The sequence below is a fragment of the Rana temporaria genome, chromosome 4 (assembly GCF_905171775.1).
Source record: "Rana temporaria chromosome 4, aRanTem1.1, whole genome shotgun sequence".
NCBI lineage: Eukaryota > Metazoa > Chordata > Amphibia > Anura > Ranidae > Rana > Rana temporaria.
The window spans coordinates 111450983-111467342 of NC_053492.1; the positions used below are offsets into that span (position 1 = coordinate 111450983).

The window sequence follows — 16360 nt, forward strand, 5'->3', positions numbered from 1 at the left end:
TGCTTTTACATGGTGTAAAGTTAGTACACCATGTAAAAGCACGACGCGTTTTTTTTTTTCGAATTTGAATTTTTTTTTCGCGCCGTATCTTTTTTTTTTCCCGACACAACTTTATTGACCCGTCGCAATCCACAAAGCCCGGCGTAACGTAATTTCGCGCTATGCACGTCGGGAAAATGACGTCACGAGCATGCGCAGTACGGCCGGCGCGGGAACGCGCCTCATTTAAATGGGAATCGCCCCCATGAAATGAGGAACGCCTTGCGCCGGCGGAATTTAAGTTACACGGCCAGAAATTTATAGGTAAGTGCTTTGTGGATCGGGCACTTAGGTAGAAATTTTAAGGCAGTGTAACTTAAATTAGAATTTCGCCGTTACGCTGGGTCTTTGTGGATTTGGCCCTTTATGCATACCTGGATTTAGGCAAATAGCTAAATACATAGAATAAATGCAAATAAGCTGTTTTACCTGCCAAAGAATTTATGTTCATCCAGTCCTGAGATTTACACAGCGCTGCCACACAGCACTAGCAGGAGATCTGATTTTTGTATTCTAGGGCTTTATAAAATGTATAAGTCTCCTCTACTCCACCAGCCTGTGACTGGACAGTGAAAGGAAAAGCAGCACACTGAGGCCTTGTACACACGAGCAGACATGTCCGATGAAAACGGTCCATGGACCGTTTTCATCGGACATGTCTGCTGGGATCTTTTGGTCTGATGATGTGTTAAACTGTCCGGTAGGCTCTACACACGGTCGAACATGTCTGCGGAAACTGGTCCGACGGACCAGTTTCAGCGGACATGTTCGGTCATGTGTACAAGGCCTGAAGAGCTTCATCTTACTGTCTCTTTGTTCTCTCCTTTTATCAGCAAGTTATTTTTACAGCAGCACAGCTAAAAGACTCCTTGTGCTACTTCTTCTTCCCCCACTCTAAACTCTGATGTACAGGGACTGCAAGAGACCAATACCAAGTCAGATTCTGGTACATGATTGCATTTAAAAAAAACATACATGTAATGATGTATAAATAAAAATAAAGCTGCATTCAATTCTTTCATATCATGCTTTGTTTTTGCAGTTAAATGATAATTTGTTAAAGCCCCTAAATTCTAAAAAATCACATTTGTGTAAAAGAAAAAAAATGCCCCAGAATTCTATGCCCCTGGCCTTAAAAAAAACTAATGTGTCTTAGGCTGTGGTGAAAAAAAAAGAATTGGTGGTAGCTAAAGTAAAGAAGAACAATCTCTAGATGAAAAACTATCTGATAGCTGCTGTTCATCTTACAGCAGTTCATGTGACTTTGGTTTCCGTTATTTCCTTCCGCAAAATCTAAAATAACCTCTAGAAGGAAGCAAAAAACACAGCGTGAAAAATGTGCAGTTCTCTTTCAGATTATGCATGTGCCAACCTGACCACATGTGCACCATGCTGCTCAGCTAATTGGCTGCACCGAGTACCACAGTGACACTCGGTCACCTCCACCAACGCTCTACCAATATTACCTCAGCCTGTGATCATTTTCACCGCTTAGCTCTCTTTGCCGATGATTTGAAGACATTTTAGTGCATAATCTGTGCAAGGTAACTCCATGCTAACAACAAAGTTCATTTTAGTGGCTTTCACGAAGGAGTCCAAATTCAAGATCCCAAGGACCTCCTGCACAGTGACACCGCTTCTTCATTCCTTTCTGTGGCCCTCAGCAAGTCAAGTGGAACCCAAGATGATGTGCTGTTGTCTACGTGCGGTGAGTAACTCCATAACTGTGTCTTTTGGGGTTTTCTAGCCCACATGCAAAAGAACCCACAAAAAGAAAATGTATCGTAAATGGGCTAGAGAATTCGAAGAATATAGAACATTGCTGCTGAGCATGCACAGATTAGATACACAGTTAGGACGTTATATAGAATAAAGAAATGCTCCATGTTATGATACATCATATTGCAGGTAACAATTGTAAACCAAATGCTGCTAATTGTAAGATAGAGATATAAGACTATGTACAGGCTCACTGTTTACTATAGACACACAGAATTAAAGGTATCCATACTCAGAAGGAAATGATAGTTAAGCTTTGTTTAATCCGTATGGTGATTTTTTTTTAAAACCACATACTGGAAAGTGACAGTTGCCCAAACAGCAAGATGCCAACAAAAAATCAGCTCCCCCAATTTTTTCCTTTAATTCCCCCACCCTTACTCAATTTCCCAAGTGACAAAAATGTAGTACACTCCTATAGCTGGATTCAGAGAGACTAGCTTAATGTTGAGGCGGCATAGCATATCGCATATACGCTACGCCGCCGTAAGTCAGAGAGGCAAGTGCTGTATTCACAAAGCACTTGCCTCCTAAGTTACGGCGGCGTAGCGTAAATGGGCCGGCCTAAGCGCGCCTAATTCAAATGTGGAACGGGGGGGCGTGTTTTATGTAAATGACTAGTGACCCGACGTGATTGCCGTTTTTAACGAACTGCGAATGCGCCGTTCGTGGACATATCCCAGTGTGCATTGCTCCAAAGTACGCCGCAAGGACGTATTGGTTTCGACGTAAACGTAAATTACGTCCAGCCCCATTCACGGACGACTTACGCAAACAACATTTCGACGCGGGAACGACGGCCATACTTAACATTGGCTAGGCCAGCTATTTGTTCGACTAACTTTACGCCGGAAAAAGCCTTACGTAAACGACAAAAAAAATTCGCCGGGCGCATGTACGTTTCTGAATCGGCGTATCTAGCTCATTTGCATATTCTACGCCAAACTCAACGGAAGCGCCACCTAGCGGCCAGCGTAAATATGCACCCTAAGATACGACGGTGTAGGAGACTTACGCCGCTCGTATCTTAGCCTAATTAAAGCGTATCTGGTTTCCAGAATACCCTTAAATTTACGACGGCGTAGATTCAGAGTTACAACGGCGTATCTACTGATACGCCGGCGTAACTGTATCTGAATCTAGCTACTAATCTCATAATGGAGAAGCAACATCAGATCATTTTCCAATCAGATTAAATTTCCTGTATTGATAAACCATTCATGCCTACATAAAGGCAGTTAATCTTATAGTTTGTGATGCCCAAATTTCCATACACATTTGTCCGATCACACTATTTATGAATTAAGACAATCTCAATGCATTAATTATATAGTTTTCAAAGATTGAGTAATAATGGATATATTCATGAAAATAACAACATTGCTATGGTTTTCAAATACATTTATTTCCCTTTATTGCTACATATGATAAAAAAAATATTTAATTTTATTATGTAGAACTGAACAAAAATGACATAAATACACACATCACCTGTCTGATTAGATTCTAGAGCAGTCTTTCTCAAACATTTTCCCCAGAGGAACCCTTGAAATACGGTCATTTTCAGGTCTTTCTAAAAATCATTCATTGGTGGTCACTGAGAAAAATGCCCCCTTACATTTGTGGCCAGTGAGAAGAATGTCCTCCATACAGACAGCTAAAAGGACCTTCAGACCCAAGATCATTGAAGTTATACAACTGGCTTTGCCAAGTGGCGTTGGCCCTGAAACTATGCAAGCACTATCAAATTAGAGGTCAATAAGCCACAGTTGAACCCATACACCTCTAGAGCAGAGATATCCAGAGGCAGAGGCATTTGCAACAGCTGGAGGTCCGCTAATTGCATATCCCGGCTCTAGAGGAACTGTAGGATTCAACAGAATGGGCTACAATGGCTAATCTAGGGTATGTTGATTGCTCGCCTTTTCCATTGTTGTGCTTTAGGGATTCTGTTGTTGATGAGATACTAACAACGAATACGTTGTCTTGTAGTTCTTCTCAGTTATAACCCCTCTGATGCCAAGGATTGCATCATATGGTCACTTCCAAAAAGGTATAGGGGGCTGATTTCAGGTAGAACCAACCAATCAGAAGTTCTGCCTAAACCCTATGGCCCCGTACACGCGACCGGATCGATCCGCTGAAACTGGTCCGACGGACCAGTTTCAGCGGACAGATCCGGTCGTGTGTAGGCCCGACCAGACAATTGTCCGGCGGATCGGACAGTTTCCAGCGGACAAAAATTTCTTAGCATGCTAAGAAATCTGTCCGCTGGAAACCTGTCCGTCGGACGTGTTCGGTCGTCTGTACAGACTCACCGGACACGTCCGACCGACCGCCATCCCTCGCATGCGTCGTACTGATTCGACGCATGCGTGGAAGCTTTGAACTTCCAGGGCCGCCCACGTCGCCGCGTCATCGTCGCGGCGACGGCGCGGCCACGTCCCTGCGTATTGTTTACGCGCGGATTTCTGTCTGATGGTGTGTACAACCATCAGACAGAAATCTCCGGGCGGACATGTCCGCTGCAAACGGTCCGGCGGACCGTTTTCAGCGGACTGTCCGTCCGTGTGTACGAGGCCTATATCTTGCTTTAAGGCTCAGCACTGGTTACTTACTTGAATTAAATGGGTTCACACTCAAAATAACTGCATACATTTTTTGTATTTCATGTCTTTTTTGCGTCTTTAACCACTTAAGGACTGACTAACGCCGATATATGTCAGCAGAATGGCACGGCTGGGCACAGGCACATACATGTACGTTGCCTTTAAGAGCCCAGCCGTGGGTCGCGCGCACGTGACCCGGTCCAAAGCTCTGTGACTGCGGCCGCGGGACCCACGAACTCGATCGCCGCCGGTGTCCCGCGATCGGTCACAGGAGCTGAAGAACAGGGAGAGGTGTGTGTGTAAACACACCTTCCCCCTTCTTCACAGTGGCAGTGTCATTGATCGTCTGTTCCCTGATATAGGGAAAGACGATCAATGACGTCACACGTCCAGCCCCGCCCCCCTACAGTTAGAAACACATATGAGGTCACACTTAACCCCTACAGCGCGCCCTAGTGGTTAACTCCTAAACTGCAATTGTCATTTTCACAGTAATGAATGCATTTTTATAGCACTTTTTGCTGTGAAAATGACACAGGTCAGGTCAAAAATGTGTCAAAATTGTCCGATGTGTCCGCCATTATGTCACAGTCATGAAAAAAATCGCTGATCGCCGCCATTAGTAGTAAAAAAAAATTATTACTAAAAATGCCATAAAACTATCCCCTATTTTGTAAACGCTATAAATGTTGCGCAAACCAATCGTTAAACGCTTATTGCGATTTTTTTTACCAAAAATAGGTAGAAGAATACGTATCGGCCTAAACTGAGGGAAAAATATGTTTTTTTATATCTTTTTTGGGGATATTTATTATAGCAAAAAGTAAAAAATATAGAATTTTTTTCAAAATTGTCGCTCTATTTTTGTTTATAGTGCAAAAAATTTTAACCGCAGAGGTGATCAAATACCACAAAAAGAAAGGTCTATTTGTGGGAAAAAAGGACGCCAATTTTGTTTGGGAGCCACGTCGCACGACCGCGCAATTGTCAGTTAAACTGACGCAGTGCCGAATTGCAAAAAGGGGCAAGGTCTTTAACCTGCATATTGGTCCGGGTCTTAAGTGGTTAATAGCTAAAACTAAGGCTACTAATTGTAAGAAAATTTCAGTTCAAAATATCAGTTGGGCATACTGTACTTGCTTATGAAAAACATTTATAATTTTTTTTAACAAGTATTGAAAACCCAATCTATCCAAGTACAATCCACTAAGGCACGGATAAATATTGTAATCGCAATTTTTGGCAGAGCACCAGTGGGTGTGGAACCCACAAAGACCACAGCTATGTCACTTTCCTCTATAAGGAGACTTTATGGATTGGCTTATACCCTTTGGATTTTACATTTTTCTTATCAATATAGAACGCATTGTTTTAGTAAGCCCATGATTTGACCAACTGATATTCTTTTGGAGCTAAATGCATATTGCATAAAATATGTGAAGTAAACAAGTTGAACTCCAACTCTTATTATTAATATCGGGGGTTCACCCTAAAAACGATTTTCTAACATTACATCCAACTCACTCTCTACATTCACGGTATGCCGTTTTTTTTTCTGCTGTACATACCTTGTACAGCTATTTTCTTCCCCGGCTTCTGGGTCGGGACTCCTGCAGTAGTGGGCGTTTCTATCCAGCAGGTGATTAACATGATGACAAAAACGACCTTCCCCGTCGCATAAGGAGCGCCACGAGTTGCCGAAAGAAGCCGAACGTGAATGTAGAGAGTGAGCTGGATGTAATGTTAGAAAATCGTTTTTACGGTGAACCCCCGCTTTAAAGACATTTTATTCAGGGATAAATTTATTATAAATAAATATAGTCATCTGAACATTCATTAAAGTGGAGTTCCACCCTAAAAATTTACTTTCTATTAACAGCTTGCCTTTAATGTAAACAAATATATATTTTTTTTACTCACTTCTATCTGGCTGTTACTAGGTAGATTTTGTAATCTGCCTACTTTCTAGTCCTAGGTGGTTCAACTTCCTGTCCTAAGACCCCATTGCCTCCTGGGAAATTATGACACTCATTTCCCAGGAGTCTCTGGGCATTACTGTGCCTAAAAATCACCCAGCATGCACCTTTCCCTGAAAACCAGGAAGAAAAAGGAACTGGGCTTCACATGCCCACACATATGATGGATACGGCCACAACATGAGCTGGAGGATATAAGACAAGTGTTTGCAATGATTTCTGGAACGATTGGGGAGCTATTAATATGTTTTAGGGACTATTTAATGTGATTAATTTTAGCTTGCAAAAAATAAAATAAAAAATGATGCCCGGAACCCCGCTTTAAATAAAGATCATTTTAAAATAACTGAATGGTGTAATTATTACATATTTGCTGACAAACAGTATGATGGAGGAAAAACTGTCATATGATCAGTCTCGTGTTGTTTTTGACTTTTTCTTAGGATTTAAAAGTCCTTGCAGATTATACTGTTTCTTTTAGATTTGCATATGTTTTTCTTTTTGGAATTAATACAGAAATAAATACAAGAGGGCTAAGTTATTTTTTAGGTAAATCTAGGCTTGTGTGCAGGACCTAGATGTGCCTGTTTTTGCATTACATTCTGAACAAACGGTGGCCTATTGTGTATTTATTGGGTTGGCACGTTTATTGTGTAAAAAAATTTGGGAAATGGTATATGTAGGATGTGGCATGTATGTCCCAGACAAGTGTTACAATTCCCCTAAGATGGTGTAAGACAAGTATCACTAATGTGCGGACCACAGTCCGAGTCCATGTCCTATCTGGACTGCCGCGGTATTGCCATTTAGGAGCTATTCTGCCCAGAGCTGTCCCAAGCTCCACTGTCATTCTTATTCTCACAGAGCCAAGAGCAGGAGGTGGGAGAGTCTGGCTGGAGGGCAGGGGCAGCCCAAGTTAACAAGCAGGTGATACGTTGCCAGTAGGGTTGTCCCAATATCGATACTAGTATCGGTATCGGGAGCGATACCAAGCATTTGCCCGAGTACTTGTACTCGGGGAAATGCTCCCGATGCTTCACCCGATACTTGTACTGTCAGCGGTGATTAGTGCATGGGGAAGTTACAAGCACCGATCACCGCTGTATAGATTTAAAAGTAATTTCTCCGCTTCTCTCTCCCCCCCCCCCCCAGCTTTCAGCTGCTTTAAAATCAGCGGTGATCTGTACTTGCAACTCCCCCACACACGATCACCGATGACTGTCCCGTGTCCTCCTCCAGCCCCCCTCCGTTTTGCTGCAGTCTCCCTCCCTCCATGTCCCCCACCGTGTTTCTCTCTCCCTCCGTGTCCCCCGTATTTCTCTCTCTGAAGTCATGGGGGGGACTGGGAAGGAGGAAATATAACAAGCTCAGTTTTGGAAAGATTGAGGTTGACAAAGTGGTGTGGCATCCATACCGATATGTCATTCAGTAAGTTTGAGACCAGTGAGGAGATCGAGGGGGTGAGTTGAGGAGTGGAGAGATAGATCTGGGTGTCGTCGGTGTAGAGGTGGTATTGGAAGTCATGGAAGGTTATCAACTGGCCCAGGGAAGAGGTATAGAGTGAGAATAGGAGGGGCCCAAGGACGGAGCCTTGGGGGACCCCAACAGAAAGAGGAGCGGAGGAGATGGAGTTGTAAGTGACACTGAAAGTGCGCTGAGATAGGTAGGAGGAGAACTAGGATAAAGCAGAATCACGGAGGCCAAGGGAGTGTAGTTTTCTGAGGAGGAGCAGGTGGTCAACCTTGTCAAAGGCAGCAGAGAGATCTAATGCCGCGTACACACAATCGGAAATTCCGACAAGAAAACTGTGTTTTTTTCTGATGGAATGTTGGCTCAAACTTGTGTTGCATACAAACTGTCACACAAATCTTGTTGGAAATTCGGACCATCAAGAACACGGTGACATACAACGTGTATGATGAGCTGAGATCAATGAAGTTCAATAGGCAGTTCGGCTCTTCTGCTTGATTCTGAGCATGCATGTTTTTTTGCGCGTCTTTTGCGATAGGAACTTTTTCCGTCGGAAAAAAAGAGAACCTGCTCTCAATCTTTTGTTGGCGGAAATTCCAACAGCATACACACGGTCGGAATTTCCGACCAAAAGCTCACATCAGACTTTTCTTGTCGGAATTTCCGATCGTGTGTACGCGGCATCAGAGTATGAGTATGGAGTAATGGCCATTGGTTTTAGCAGTTAGTAGGTCATTTGTGAGTTTTTGTAGGGCACTTTCTGTGGAATGTTGTGGACAGAAGCCAGACTATAGGGGGTCGATAAGGTTGTTGTCCGTGAGGTAGCGACTCATTCAGTCATGGACAAGGCATTCGATGAGCTTGGAGGCAAATGAGAGCAGGGAGATGGGTCTTAAGTTATTCAAACAGGTGGGGTCTAGTAAGGTTTTTGTGGCAAAGGCACCCCCCCCCCCGGCGGCTCAATTTGCGTCACCCCCCCCACTTCTCAATTCAAGGCACCCCCCCTTGGTTCTCTGCTCCAGGGGGCCCATGCCTGAAACTGTGTAAGGGGCACCAAAATTCCTTATGCCGCCTCTGTTTGATCTGCAGTTGCCATGCTGCTGCACATAAGATCAGTTATGACACCAGCCATTTAATGATTTGACAGTTCAGTTGGGAGCACAAGCAACCGTGACAGTTATCATTCACAGCATGACTTGAATGTAACCATTTTGGGAAGTAGTTAAATCAATGGGTTTAATTTTGCTCTATATATTGAAATAAAAAATAAAATTGATATACTTTAGTCCTAAAGTTTTAATTTATTTTTTCATTTAGGACATCTGCTGATGATATGGCCATTGTGTCTCTCTGGTACTCATTTGGCTGTATGTACCTGATTTTATTACAGTGGAGATACAGTGCTGATGGAAAAAAGATTTTCTCACAAAGTGGCTGCCAGTTGGTAAGTTGATTTAAGTCTAGCTAAAAAGAAAATGTATGTTCAGGTCAGCCAGTTCTCTTAGGGTGCCCTACTGTAAATGCTTTACTCTGAAAAACATGAGCACACTTTTATTATTTGCTCAGTTATATCTCTTTGTGGTCACTGCTCCACTTCCTGACATATGCTTTTACATTGTGTGCCTGCTTACCCGCCTTCCCCACCCTTTCTCCTGTGCCCTATTCTGGACACTGTGGCAGTTGTGCTCTAAAAAATGTAAAGCGGTATTAACCACTTAAGGACCCCTCACTGTATATATTCGTAATTTTTTTTAAAGATGAATATCTCGGCAGCTGCTGCCACAACCGAGATATCCATCTTTTCAGTGAGCGGCCCTGTAAACGATAACGGTGGTCTCCGCGGCGGATTTGCCGCAAGATCACCGTTATCGGCGGCAGGAGAGGGGCCCCCCTCCCGCCGCTCTCCCGCGTCATCCGCCACTTACCGGAGCCGTCGGCAGCGGCGGAGGTGATCGGGTCCTGTCCCCTGCTCAGCTGGGATACGAGTGAGGGCAAGATGGACCCCACCCGACTCCATAGCATAGCAGGGCGGAAGCGTCGTCAAAACATCACTTCCGCCCATGCTTCTTAAAGGGACATTTTCTTGTTGTAATTTTTTCAAATGACAAATTTATTTATTTATTTTTGGGCATTTTAGTCTAAATATGGGATCTGAGGTCTTTTTGACCCCAGATCTCATATTTAAGAGGACCTGTCATGCTTTTTTCTATTACAAGGGATGTTTACATCCCTTGTAATAGGAATAAAAGTGACCCATTTTTTTTTGTGTAAAAATTTATAAAATAAATAAAAAAAATAAGAAAACAAAAAAAAAAATTTTAAAGCGCCCCGTCCCGACGAGCTCGCGCGCAGAAGCAAACGCATACATGAGTAGCGCCCGCATATGAAAATGGTGTTCAAACCACACAAGTGAGGTATCACCGCGATTGTTAGAGCGAGAGCAATAATTATAGCCCTAGACCTCCTCTGTAACTCAAAAGATGCAACCTATAGAATTTTTTAAACGTCACATATGGAGATTTTTAAGGGTAAAAGTTTGACGCTATTCCACAAGCAGGCGCAATTTTGAAGCGTGACATGTTGGGTATCATTTTACTCGGCGTAACATTATCTTTCACAATATAAAAAAAATTGGGCTAACTTTACTGTTGTCTTATTTTTTACTTAAAAAAATAGATTTTTTTCCAAAAAAGAGCGCTTGTAAGACCGCTGCGGAAATACAGTGTGACAAAAAGTATTGCAATGACCACCATTTTATTCTCTAGGGTGTTAGAAAAAAATATATATAATGTTTGGGGGTTTTAAGTAATTTTCTAGCAAAAAAAAAATGTTTTAATCTTGTAAACACCAAATCTGAAAAACAGGCAAAGTTCTTAAGTGGTTAAGGTACGTTCACAGTGAACGTGGGTTTGAAATTGTGCAAGTCCCTATTCTATAAATTCAAGGAAAATAAAAGTCCAGCACCACCCCTAAATGCACACCTAGCAAAAATAGCCACCTAACTTCAGTAAATAGAGTGCTTTGTGATCAGCCAGAAAGCCCCATCTATCAACCGTCTGCCTGAAGGTAACCCCGAAACATTGAACACTGGTTTTACTGATGATTAACATAAAGTCAGATATAGGAATACTTTTCTGAGCATGCTTTGGAACCTAAACATATCTTCCTTTTAATCATATTTTCTATTTATTTTATTCAAATCATCAAAATAGCTAGGCCATAAACACTTGTAATAGAAAAAAGCACAATAAAAGTGATCTACAAATTACCGTATTTATCGGGGTATACCGCACGCTGGCGTATAACGCACACCCCAAGCTTAGAAAAGTAAGAAAGGAAAAAAAAGAAAACTTACATTTTTGCCCTGCGTCCATCGGCGTCCGTCTGCGGCCTTGCGCGGGGTCCGTCCAGCCTCCTTCCAGGTGTCCGTCTCCGTCCAGCGTGTTCGTCTGCGGCTTTGGAGGTGTCCGTCTGCGGCCTCCATCCAGGTGTCCGTCTCCGTCCAGCGTGTTCGGTGTTAATTTTTGGATTTGGCGCAAGCCGAGAGGAGCTGGATTTCTTGTGTGTTTGGCTCCTCTCGGCTTGTCTTGCCTCCTCTCGCGTGGCTGCGGGCGGAGCCGAGCCTAGCCGAGTGCGCAGTACACTCGGCTCGAGGCTGCGGCGGGCGGAGCCGAGCGTGGCCGAGCCTAGCCGAGTGCGCAGTACACTGGGCTCGGCTCTAGGCTAGCGGCTCAGAGACAGCGGTGACCGCCGTATATCGCGCACCCACGATATTCCCCTGATTTTAAGGGGAAAAAAAGTGCGCGGTATACGCCGATAAATACGGTACCGAAAATTACCTAAAATATAATTCTAATCTTTTCTTTGCATTTTTAAGGTTGGTTTTAGTTTGAATTACAGTTCTTGTATATAATGTTTTGTTCATATTTTAGGTTTCCAGAATGGCAGACTGCAGACACCTAAAGCTCTTGTCTGTGCCTCAAGACCTTCCCTCTCATATCCAAGAAATACTTTTAGATTTCAACCACCTTAAACACTTGGGTAAAAACACATTCCAGCGGTACAATGGTCTGATCAATTTGAGCTTGAGATCCAACAGCTTAATTCTTTTAGAGAAGGATATCTTCCAAGATACAGTAAAGCTAGAGTCATTATCACTACAGAATAACACTATCTCCTCTGACTACACTCAGGTCGGCACAGGCTTGCTATCTGCTTCATCTCTTAAGTGGCTGGATCTGTCTAGAAATAATCTTAATGGAGACATGGTGACTACCCTTCTTAAGAACTTAACCTCACTGGAGTACCTTAATTTGGATTATAATGTTATCATGCGATTGGATGATTCCATCTTTGTAGGACTTGATTCCCTGAGGGAGCTGAGCCTTCAGGGTAATTATATTTATGAGATTGAAGTGGGGACATTCGACCGTCTTAAAAAACTTAAAACGTTAAACCTTTCCTTTAACCTATTGCCATGCATTGTGGACTTCAGCCTGATACAGCTCAAGGTTCTCAATCTCAGCTTTAACCATATTGAATGGTTCCTGTCACGAGAAGTTGATGCTGACTTTCAACTGGAGAAGCTGGACATTTCCCACAACCAACTGTTCTACTTTCCACTCTTGCCAAAAAAACATCACCTCCACACACTGCTGCTCTCTGACAATAGCATGAAATTTTACACTCATTTATTCAATGACAACTCATCCTTTGTTGATTATCTTATATTGGATAACAATACAAGCAGTACAATTACTGTAAATTTATGGGAAGGGTCTATCTCAAGCAATCTCTCTAGTTTACAAATTATGGATATAAGCAGAAATCAGTTTAACTATTTACCAGATGATTTTTTTACCAACATGACTGCCTTGTCTGAACTCAAGCTTAGCTGGAACTGCTTAGATACATTTGACATGTCACATGGGCGCATCTCAAATGTTCTTAAAAATCTAGACCTCAGTAACAATAATTTGTGGGAGCTAAAAATTGATACCAGCTCTCAAATCTTTCCACAGTTACTTTACCTTAATCTGAGCAAGAACAGACTTCAGGACCTTCCTCAGAAAATCTTCCACACCATGACCAGGTTAGACACTTTGGACTTAAGCCATAACCTGATTCAACTGTGTTCTCATCTGGATTCTGCTGCTGAAGATCAGGCTTGTGTGGACCTTAAGACAGGATCTATTAGGCATCTTCAACTAGCCGGCTGTGATTTAAATTTGGACACTCAGAATGTTTTCCAAGGCACAGAATTAACACATCTGGACATTTCATATAACCCTTTAAGAGGCCTTTATTTTTTAAAGGACACTGTCAGAACGCTAAAATTCCTTTCACTTCGAAATAGCTCATCCTTCATTGATAGAATCGATTTCTCAGACTTTTCAAGTTTGGCTACTCTTGACCTCTCAGAAAACAGTCTCACAACATTCCCTGAATCTTTGACTTATCTGCCCCTTCAGCATTTGGATGTCCGAAAAAACAAACTCATTTCAATACCCTTGTCTGGTTCTTATCAGCCACTCACAAGGAACCTTAACACTGTATTTCTAAGTGAAAACCCATTTGATTGCTGTAAACTGAGCTGGCTTGAAATACTTAGGGCATCCAGAAGTATCATTATCCCAGATTTCCAAGAAATGACTTGTAATTTCTCCAATATCTATATGACTGTGCCAGAGTTACCTGAGACTGTTCTTCATAGCTGCAAGTGGAAATCTGGTGGCACCTTATTGTCTGTGTTGCTCACTGTGCCTGTCTCTGTAACCTTGCTTGTAGCACTCCTTCTCTTGTGTCTTACATTCAAACAGCCAGTACTAAAAGTGTTAAAAAGACGTTTTAGAATGTCTTCCAGTTACTGATAAATAATGTATGTATTTGGTCAGTCCAACAGAAAAATGGTGCAAGTAAATAGTGATTAAAATATAAATGCTGTTATCAAGTGTTTAACTTTGGGGGCTATAATTGTACACAGCCACAGCAAGTGGTTGAGGCTCAAGTTGGGCTGATACCTGAGACTTTTGATGTTTGAGGACATTTTAGTTTTTAGAACATTCATTCAATTTTCTAATGGTTAGTGGGGTTAAGTCGACAATAATTTTTGACCATAGTGATGAGAAAATATATATATCAGGATGGAAAAATGTTTTCCTTTCTCATCTGATCAAACAAAATTCCAGCCATGAATGTGATTTCCATTTGTTAAAAATCGTACATATTGTAATGTGCATGTGCTAAGCACAAAATAAACCCGTTGAATAAGTTTGGGTTTCCGTTCAAGTAGCAGGTCTGGACTAAATGTAAGAGTTTTTGAAATAAATGAGTTTACTCAATAATGCCAAGATCAAATGCTGTGACAAACATTTTTTTTAGAATTTCAAACAAAAGTAAAAATTTCATTTTACTAGCCCATGATCAGTGAATATTGAAATGAGGAGAAATAGAACAAAACAAAGACACAGTTCACTAGACATGTGCAGAATGAAAAAAAATGTTTTGTTTCGGATAGATTCGTTATGTTACTTATTTTGTTTCATTGATTCGTTTCAGAATTTGTTTAGTTTCATATAATTTAGTTTTGGTCAAAAAACATCGACCAATTCAAATTCTGTGTAAAGAATAGCTGGTTGTTAAAGCGGTTCTTGCGCTGTTACCTTAGTGAATCTGCTACACTCGTGTGCTAATCGTCTAGCCGCCAGCATTGTCTTTGTTCCGGACAAGATATTTTATAAAAATTATAGATGGACGTTTCCATCTTGATTGTGGGCACTCTGAAGCCCACCAGGATTTCCTTCTGGGATACGGTGAATGCTGATGCCCCAGCATTCACCGCTCTATCCCGCGCATGCGCAGTGTTGACGGCGAGCCACGCCGTCAACACTGCACAGTTGCCATCACAACGGCCGGGGTCCTGAAAAGGACACGCCCCGTTGTGACGACATACACCAGATCTTTTCTGTCAGCGATAGCTCAGACCGTGCACTGAGCAGCTGATGAAAAGGTAAGTGTATGCCTGCCCTAAAGTCAAAACTAAATGTAATTCATTTTAATCTTATACTATTTAAAAAACAATTATTAATTCTTTTATTTAATGTTTAATTTGGAAAAGCATTATTTAGTAAATTTATATGAGCATAAATCATTTAATTAGTAGAAAATCTTTAAAAAAAAACTGGATACTGCGTTCTAACAAAAAAATTTGTAAAAATTGGTTAATTCTATAAAAAATATATTTTGGCATTGAGATTTTTGTTAGACAGGTAAACACAATATTATATAAAGATACGGTCATCAGTCATCCTGATACAGAAAATAATAATAATAAAGCTTTCAAATCTTACCTCGTATTTATAAAAAAATTATAAATAGCTTGGATGTCCTTGCTCCTCGTCAGTATCTCGAATAGCACCTTATCCCACGGTCTCCAGGTGTGTAATGGCGTTTTCACCTGGTTTCCAGCAGTTCAAATGGTGGAATTGTATCCGCCCTCGTCACATGACCGGCTGCAAGAGTCATGTGACGTGTATAAATCACGCGAGAGTTCTTCTGCTGGGTTCTAGAGAATCCTCTCCTGGGCAGCTTTACGCTGTGCTCCCAGGAATCATTGCGGCTATCGCAGCCGAAGCAACACCCCCACTCCCGCAGAACTCAAACCAGGAAGTGCCTGGTTCAGAAGACTAAACAAAGGTATGGAAGCGATTTAAATTTTTTTGGACAGCGAACTGTTAAAACATACAGTGAGCCCTTGTGTTTACCGCTGACTTGCAAATTAGGGTGAACCTCCGCTGGGCCAGGAAGTGCGTCTCCCCGCAGGGATGTAGTCCCAAGGGAGGGGGCGAGCTAACCACCAGCCAGAACGGCTCGGATGATAGGGGCAAGGTTACTAAGGAGGAACAGGAAGTAAAAAATTCAGACAAATAAAAAAACATTTAGAAGGGAAATCGAAGGAAAAGGTAAGTGAACCAACAATGCACTAGCTTAAAGGAACCTATTTAGAAAATAAAAAACAAACCTTTACAACCCCTTTAAGGACGATGCACAGCCAGAGGAGATACTGTACCATGAACATCCAAAATAGAAAAAACGGCCAGCACACCAAAGGTTAAATATCTCAAATCTTTACTGAGATCTTGTAATAACAACATAGCTTGTGCAAAAGAGAATGTAAAACTGGTGGTTTTACAGTCTCTTGCACAAGCTATGTTCTTACAACTAAGATCTCTGTAAAGATTTGAGATCTTTATCCTTTGGTGTGCTGGCCATTTTTGCTAGTTTAGACTAAAAAAAGACATTTGTTCATTGAGTTCAAACAAGAGATATATAAAATAAACGGATCAACTTCAGTACAACCAGCCTGCACATAGATGCTGAACCATCTGAGATTCGATCCGTCTAAGGCCGGTTTAAAGCATTTTTTTAAACCCAACATTTCAGATTCCTGATATGTGCCTGCTGTACCACGTACTTGTATGAAAACGT

At 41.9% G+C, this 16360-nt stretch overlaps 1 protein-coding gene across 1 annotated transcript; it reads left to right on the plus strand.

Annotated features, from left to right (window-relative positions):
• The first annotated feature begins 1290 nt into the window (after window positions 1-1290).
• NRROS (negative regulator of reactive oxygen species) lies at window positions 1291-14225 on the plus strand. The gene is made up of 3 exons (XM_040348772.1): window positions 1291-1747; window positions 9191-9317; window positions 11806-14225. Exons 2-3 carry the CDS (start codon window positions 9207-9209, stop codon window positions 13741-13743), a joined length of 2049 nt encoding a protein of 682 aa, XP_040204706.1. The 5' UTR covers window positions 1291-1747; window positions 9191-9206; the 3' UTR covers window positions 13744-14225.
• Window positions 14226-16360: the final 2135 nt, after the last annotated feature.